Source organism: Sorghum bicolor, chromosome 2 (genome assembly GCF_000003195.3).
Source record: "Sorghum bicolor cultivar BTx623 chromosome 2, Sorghum_bicolor_NCBIv3, whole genome shotgun sequence".
Taxonomy (NCBI): Eukaryota; Viridiplantae; Streptophyta; class Magnoliopsida; order Poales; family Poaceae; genus Sorghum; species Sorghum bicolor.
The window spans coordinates 12639824-12648729 of NC_012871.2; the positions used below are offsets into that span (position 1 = coordinate 12639824).

An 8906-nucleotide genomic window follows, 5' to 3' on the forward strand; every position below is an offset into this window, starting at 1 on the left:
AAAGAGTCGCATGTGTTTCCGCTAGAAAAATGATGTAATAGGCTTGTTGATCAAGAGTTGTAAAGTACATGTATTGTAATCTTGTTTTTCACGATGTATGACTACGATAACAGCTAATATATGATAATGCGATGATTCAATTTCTGAATTATCACATTATAATTTGAATCTATGGATAGGTCATTTCACCCTTTGTCATTAATGACCACAAAAGTTGAGCTCAAATTTAAATAGGTTAGTGTAAAACTATATGAAGTGACATCATTTTCCAAAAATTGTGTCAATCTAGATTACTTGCCTTAGATATTTAACTCAGTTTGATATAAGGACAAGCTTCTTCACACCTCAAATAAGGGTTATCTTGTACCATGTTGAGTTAAACACTTATAGCTCATTCTCTAGATTGAACTCTAAGATTGCAAGCCCACAAACATGTCATATGCTACCACTAGATCATTTCAAGCATGGAAGCAATAGTGGTACCATACAATCATAAAATTTATTTGATTTTCATGAATGACCCTAAGATGTGATAGCAATGACCAGATGCACTAAACAAATCCTTAGGATGAGACGAATGACAGTCAATCAATTTTACCTTGTTGTGCTCAAAGGAGAGGCATGTCATATAAGTGGGGTGCATCAGCACATATTTGAGAAGTCAAGTAAGTTCAATTCATTTCTTAGCTTGCAAATCCTATTCTCATCAAGTGGTTTAGTGAATATGTCAGCAAGTTGATCTTCGGTGCCCACACTCTCAATGCAAATGTCCCCTTTTTGTTGATGATCTCTTATGAAGTGATGGCAGACATCTATATGCTTTGTTCTTGAATATTGAACCATGTTGTTGGTGAGCTTCATGGCACTTTCATTGTCACATAGCAATGGTACCTCTTTTAATTTGATTCCAAAATCATTCAATGTTGCCTTCATCCATAGGATTTGTGCAAAACTGCCAGCGGTAATGTATTCAGCTTCACTGGTTGAAAGTGCTACACTATTTTGCTTCTTGGATGACCATAGGAAAAGTGATCTTCCCAATAGTTGACATGTGCCCTAAGTGCTACTTCTCTCAACTTTGCATCCCACATAGTCTGAATCAGAATATCCAATAAGCTCAATTTCTCATTTTGAGGGCTCAATCTCTCAAGGAATCAGAAGGGAATCGATGGGAGAAGCTTGAGGTGCTCAGTTGAGTGAGAGAGGAGAAGAGAGCTTTCCTAGCTATGTCTAGATGCAAATTGTCATGGGTGACTATTCGGGGAGAAGGGAGGTGAAGGGAATACCCCCTTCTCCATTGGTCTAACTTTAAGGTGCAACAGTGTTGCATGCTGAGCAGCATTTCTACTCAGCAGCAGTACTGCTCTAGCCTATCAGCTCCAAATTGAAAACTTAAACACATGCTAATAGGCAAGGTAAAAGAGGATGTTTGGTGGATTTTTAGCACTTGGTCACACATTGAAGCTTGCACATTGCATCCCATTTTGTAGTACAACTTTTCTTAAACAACAAAATAAAATTAATTATAAAGCCTTTTGAGTCGGATGCTATGTCTCTTTTGTAATTAGGGGATCCACCATCTAATATGCTATCCTCATCCTGAATTTACCTGCTTGTCATCTCAATAAATCTTATTAGTCCCCTAATTGTATGGTCATTATCACTAACACCCTTATTAGGGCTTGATTGCACTTACAGGAGGTGGTAGCATGAGGTTCTTTTAGTTGGATTATTTATCCTACTCATAATCTTCTTTCTAGAGCTTGTATAATAGACCCGTATCTCCTAGATAGATAAGGGCTTTCATGCAGGAGGGATGCCTTCTAAGGGTAACAATCTTGGCTCCTTGAACTTGGACATTGGTTGTCAAGGCCATATTCAAGGCTTTAGGGGGCAAGGTATCAACCAGCTTTTCAATAGCTACCTTACTTGGTCCTTTGGAGGCTTTGGCTTTTCTATATCATAAATAAAATTCAAAGAGAAACTTAAGAAAAATAGAACCAATCCCACTAGTGGATGACTTATGGGTCAAGTGGGATCAAACATCTTAGCTTCCTCGATTGCTATGTCGTCGTTTTGGTCACTAGAGGGGTGGATGCTTTCTCCTGAGTATAAACCTCCTAAACATGTTCAAGGCTATCCAGATGGCTAAAATCCCCAATTTACCAATCGAAAACAATTCTAAGTGGTACCTAATATTTGGAACAAGGTGGTAGCTCCAACTCCACCCCGTTTGGCATCTCTGGCCGATCCTCACCAATGCCGGTAATCAAAGGGCGCTCTAGGACTTGCTCTGGCATCTCTTGGGAAGAGGAAGATAGAGTTCTTTTGTACTACCATGGGACTGGGTCTTCCTTTTCTCAAAAGCCTAGTAGGCTCGAGGACTAGCACTTTCTCACTAGCGGCAGTTGTTGCCTCTTTGGTCGCCTCATTTTCTTGAGGCCCCAAGCTAGGCTTAAGGGTTAGTGTAACCACCCAAGCAGTAGGATTTTGAGTTGACTCACCTTCAGAGGCCATGCCAGCTGCTAGCTATTTGTGGTCGTCATCATCACTTCCAATGTCCATACCTCTAGCAACATGGCTTCAGGGGACATTATCCTAATGAACCATGATGATTAAATAATGATATAAAAGCAAGTCCAAAAAAGGGTTTGACCTTTACTTGAGGTGGAGGATTCTTGGCATTATATGGTAGTGGAATGCCAGTCCAATCTGCTCTTTCAATGTCAAGGATCTCTTTCACTCGATGAGCAATCTCCTCATGAGACACTTTTGACACAACATAGCAAAAACAAGACTTAGTCTAAAAGGACATTAACAACATCCTTGAACAAGGGCAAACTTGAGAAAATGACTTATACCTTGGTCGATTCCCTGTTCGGATCAAGGATCCCCTTGTAAGTGTAGGCTGGGTCTCGATTCTTCATGGGAATAATCCTCCACTTAACAAAAGTCTCAACCACATGTGTCACAGTGAGCCTCGCTACTTGGAGCTCCTGAACACGTGTTACGTGCTTCTACATCTTCTTGGTGATAGTTGGCATTGGCCTCCATTTCTCCTTGGTCACGACCAATAATGCCCTCCCCCAAATCGGGCTATCCTTGTGGAGCTAGATGAAGAACCATTTCTTGTGGTACCCCTTCCAAAAACTCTTCAAAGTGCTCATGGAACCTTTAGGTTGCTGGTGGCTAGAGGCCATGGCAGTGCAAGGAAGATGAAGCACTCGAGGGCAAAAGAAAAGCAATAATCCAAATGAGAAAATGTAAAAAGGTTTAACAGTGGCAACCATGAAGCGGGATGAGTGGTTAAAATGGGTGCACAGCTCACACGATCCCTAAAAAACTGCTCGGCAGCCGCAGTACATGCCTCGATTCTCATGCCCAACAATATCTCTTGGTTAGTTTTTATTTATATTTCATTTAAATGATTTTCATGCCCGTTAAGGATTTCCATACTCCCAAAAATCCTAACAACCAGAGGTGCTGGCTACAGGTTCTGTACCGAAGAAGACCCAAAGTCTCATGACCCACCAATTCTAGGAAGGATCAAGCCAAGACTCCGATCGAGGCATGGCTATTCAGCTTGTAGGGCAAGTAGGCCTTGGATCTAAATAACTAGCAATTCCCTCTATTGTAATCATCCGAACTCTCATAAGTATAGACATCTTGTAATCACCATCTCACTTTCGATGAGATTGTAATACAAAGTAGCAACTAGATATAGGGCTTTTACTCGCTTCCTAGGGCCCAAACCAGTATAAATATCATGTCTCGGTTGTGATTGCTCTTTGTGTCAAGCGAATTCCTCCAAGAATCGAACAACTGCTGGTAAAAAAACATCAATAAACATATAATCTCATAGTTGACTACTTTTTTTATTTGAAGTCATTTAAGGTTTTAAAATTATATTTTAGGTTTAATGACATCAAAACTAATATTTTTCTGATATAGTCGGGCCCAGTAACTGGAAGGTCCTAAATGGCTAGATGGGGTGAATAGCCTATCAAAAAATTCTATGAACAACACTTTAGCCAAGTGGTTAGATAATTAAGCGGCAAAGCAAGTGTTGTGCCGTCCTAAAGATGCGCACATAGTTGAGAGCAACGCTGTCCTGATGAATCAATATTAAATGACTAAGATTTCTCACACCCATCATCTTATTGTTATTCTTCTTTGGCCCACACAACGGCCCATCACCACTCACCCCAACCCGCATTCCCACTAGTATATATTTGGAAATTTTCCCGTAACCCTATCTAACCTAGTCCCCTCTTCCCCTCCCACACCAACGGCGGCAGCGCCGCCACCACTCGTACTCTCCATTTCCTCTACGCAAGTCATCTCTATTGTTGTTCGATCAGCCGTGATCCTCCAAACAAATCCATAAACTCCATCCTTTATTGGGTTGATAGAAGACTCGCCGCAACCTTAATCCATATCCTAGTCATGTAGAACAGATTCGTCAAAATAGCCCATTGAAAGAAATCCATAAGCTTCATCCTCCCTAAGGAGCATAGTCAAGATGGAGGATGCCCCTGCTACAAAGAAGAGATTTCAAGGTCCACGTTGCAAAGATTCTACTCCCAAAGAAGGAAATGAAGACGGTGTTGACCATATAAGCAGACTCCCCAATAATATCCTAGGTGAGATTATCTCCCTCCTTCCTACAATGGATTGTGCGCGTACAAAGTGTCTATCCTCCAAGTGGAGCGACCTTTGGCTCTCTGGCCCACTTAATTTTGACTATTGTGATCTCAAAGATCCTCATGATGATAAAGACCTTGTGAGCATCATTTCTAGCATTTTTAATGCTCACCCCGGACCTGCCCGACGATTTTGCATCCCTGCACACTATCTCTGCACCAACATTGACAATGTTGTTACTTGGCTTGAGTCCCCCACCCTTAATGGGCTACAAGAGCTTGAGTTCCACATCACAGAAGTTGACTTTACATTGTCACTATATCCCCCACCACCAGCATCCATCTTTCGTTTCTCGTCCACACTCCGTATTGTCTCCTTTGGTGGATGCCGCCTCCCAGATATCATGGTCAATCAGCTCCAGTTCCCCAACCTCCAGCAGCTTACACTATTTGATGCTATTATATCTGAAGAGACCCTGCATGCCATGCTTGAGAGTTGCCCCAAACTTGAGATCTTGCTGATGAAACACAATGAAGGTTTTCGCTATGTTCGGATCAATTCCCGATCCCTTAAGAGCATAGGTGTTCATACTGATTCTTTTCGACAAGGTCCCACTATAGAGGAGCTCATTATTGAGAATGCGCCAATACTTGAGAGGCTTATCAGTTTTGAGCGATATAGTAGGTTGCACATATCAGTGATCTCAGCACCAAAGCTGGAAACCCTGGGCTGTATTTTTGAGAATAATGACAAGACAATGCTCACTCTTGGATCTACGACTTTTCTGGTAACAGAGCCCTCTCCCAAGTCCCAATGTTCACACTTACATGTTACTCAAGTTATTTTTGAAAATAATTATGGTCTGTTGTAGGCATAGAAATTCCATTGGACACATTTGAGCTCCCCCATTGATCTTTATTTAGAGCATTTTATTTTATAACTTTTTGTTTTGATTCACTAACAAAATGTTTTATTTGACCAAGGGAATACGTTCGGTTGACATGAGAGCAATGGTGCCAATGCATACTGTCAAGGTCTTATCTGTGTTCCCTTTGTCTCTCTGTCTGGATGATGTTCTCAATTTCATTAGATGTTTTCCGTGCCTGGAGAAGCTGTACATCCAGCTGGTAATGTCTCTTACTTCAATATACACATAGAAAGTTAATTTTGCTCTCCATAATGCCGTGAATAACCTTGTCTGATTTCTTGGTCTGAACTAATATTTCACACTCATTTTAACTTGCAGTCTTGTGCACAAGGGCACACGAACCAGTGGCCCCGTAAACACAGGAATCTTATCAAATCGCTTGACCTTTGCCTGAAAACAATAGTGATGATAAATTATCGGGGCGCAGCAGAACAATCAGAATTTGTGACATTCTTTGTGGAGAATGCAAGAATGCTTGAGTCTATGAGGTTTGTGGTCCCAAGTTGTTTCTATCATGACAAGAACTGGATAAGAAGCCAGAATAGACAGCTCAAGCTGGACAAGAGCTCTTCCAGATGTGTTTCATTTACTTTCACTGAGAATCAATTCCACCACAATATGATACATGTTTTGCGGGCCAGTGATCTGTCAGCAGCTGATCCATTTCACTGTAACTGCTGAATCTGGCATTCATATGAAAATTGTCATACACCTAAAATAATCTTGATTGTTACTTTGCTTAAAACCGCATTGTATTCCTTTTAGAAAGACACCTTGTAATCTCCTATGCAATTTGCATAAATGATGCTTCAAACTTGTTGTGTTTTCAATGTCAATGCTGTATCTGCATTCAGTCAATCTGAAATTGGAATTAATTTTGTTATGAAGAAATAGTGTGCCTTGCAATGGTATGTGATGATCTTTGCTTGAGTTGCATATTGTCTCCTACTTTATTTTTCTGTGATGCAAATGGCATGGAGGTGGTACCAGCCTGACTACCAGGCTGGTATCAATATATATCTTAGTTTGTTACTGGCCTTTGCATGTCAAGTGGTTTTACTGGAAGTCTGGAATTGACATATTTTGATTTGGAAGTGTGTGTTTACATAGTCTTTATGCACATTTAAAGCTACCAAATTTAAAGTGTGTTCCAGGTGATTTCTTAGCAACCCCATGTATATGGAAAGCTGATAAGCTTCCATGTATATTTGCTTGAATTGATATTACACATTTCTTGGTATAAGATGTGCTGGTATGACCTTTGCTTGCTTTGTTTTGATTTTTTTCCTTTCTTTATCTTGTTTCTTTAGTTAAATGTGTACTTTGGTTCTTATTCCTTTTAATGCAACCAGCTCATGTTTTCTAGAAAAATTGCCGCTCCATCCAAGCCATGGCAATTGCAATTAATTGGTTTGGTCTCAACAAAGCTAGCTCTTTCCCTGGGAAAATAACTAAAACATACCCTAAAGCCACCAGACTACTGCGCCTTCTCTCTTGAGGAAGAAAACTAGAAGTGAGTGTCGACCTCATTTTGATTATGAAAGTTACCTAGGCTTTCCTTTTCCTTTCTCAAGCTTCAAGTAGTCTCCTTTGTCTCCACTATGCTAGTACATTATTTTCCTTCCCTTCCTGGATTAATCTTTTGGATGATACTTTAGAGGCGTTTGGTTCAGGTGAGATGCACTGCTTCTCTGTGACCTGTTCTCTTCTTTTAGACACTAGGTTCTTCGCAAGTTTAGCACAACTTTGTACTGGAATTAGGACGCAGCTCATCACTTTGGTAAGTTCTTTTACTGCTTCCTTCTTTGAACTATGATATGATGTAGTTCTCTTCATGTGAGGCTTTTTTGCTTCAACCTTACTTCACTTTATTTGGATGCCAAGCTTGAGATAAACCTTTCCCTTTGTGATGCATGCACTGCAGCAACATTGCCAAGTTGTATGAGTTTTATTGTGACACAAATATATACGCTCATGATATGGCAGTTGAGATTTGTGCAATATGGAAGTCTGTGAAAGAATCCTTGTCTTTCGTGGACTGCAAGAATCTGGATGCACATCTAATTAATGCTGTAAAGCACAGGAGTACAACAGAATAATAGAAACACTTCACTTCCGCTTGATGATCTTCAGTGACTTGTTGATGTTGTTGCTTCCATCATCTTCAACAAATCCTGACAGCCTACAAAATTATCGACATGCCTGGTGGGTCGTGGGCAGCAGGATAAGACTTCAACCCTGAAATAGGTCCTTTTCTGTGGGTTGGTGAAAGAATGTGAATACCGGTATAAATGCTTGTCTTGCATTGGGATCCTTGTCGGTACATATAGAGTGCCTGCCTGCTGACATGCTAGGATGAATGGCTGAGAGCACCTAACCTATCTATAGCACTAAGACCAAGTACACTAGCCTAACCATAGCACTAAGACTAGGTACACTCTAACATCACCCTGCAGTCACAAGCAGGAGCACCACAGACCGTGAGACTAGAGAAGAAGTCAATGGACATCCCCCCGTAGTCACAACTTGGCGCAATGCAGACCCTAGGACTGGAGAGAAAACCAACAACTACTAAAAAAGTGCACATCCATGACGTTTTGGTGATGACGATTTCAATTTTGGGCACTAAACTGAGGTGATTAATGACAAAATTATACATATCGTCATGGATGGACGAACTGAAAACAATCGTCACACAAATGCTTTGGACATCGTCATAAATGTGAAAGTCAGTATTGTTCTGCTGTTGAGGTCCCACCTGTCAGTTTTTTTTTTGGTCATAAAAGTGAAATTGTTGCAAAACATACGCGGTACCTGGGAATCGAATCCGACACCTTCGAATTGAGCATCAACTGGGGTGGCAACGTCGGCTTCTTATTATAATTTTGAATAAGCAATATGACCTGGCACCCAGACCTTCCCCTCAATCGTGCCCTCCATTTCACCTGCGCGGCCGCCGCTGGAGCTCCCCTCAATCGTGTCCTCTCCCATAGCCTGCATTTGATGGATTTTGAGTTGTTTGTACAAGGCTAATTAGAGGTGATTTTTGTTGCATTAAGTAGATGGACAGAAGTTGGATTCATGCTACTCGTTTCAGCGATGACTTCAACAACGGTGTTGATCAGTTTATGAGTTTTATTCGAGATAGATTTTTTTTTTGACAACAACCAGATTTTATTAGCCACAGCAAGCTGCTGTTAAGATAGTTACATTGGTGAGGTCTACATTGAGTAGAGCCTGAAGAAGGGAGCATATAATTCCACATTGAGATCTATTACAATGGAAAGCCTGTGTAGAGGGAGTGGCAGTTTGGGCTTGTTTAGCCAAAGTATCT

General features: G+C 40.9%; 1 protein-coding gene across 1 annotated transcript; it reads left to right on the forward strand.

Annotated features, from left to right (window-relative positions):
* Positions 4278–6626, forward strand: LOC8057279 (F-box/LRR-repeat protein At5g02910). The gene is made up of 3 exons (XM_021454753.1): positions 4278–5431; positions 5628–5771; positions 5891–6626. The coding sequence occupies exons 1-3, from the start codon at positions 4523–4525 to the stop codon at positions 6251–6253; spliced, it is 1416 nt and encodes a 471-aa protein (XP_021310428.1). The 5' UTR covers positions 4278–4522; the 3' UTR covers positions 6254–6626.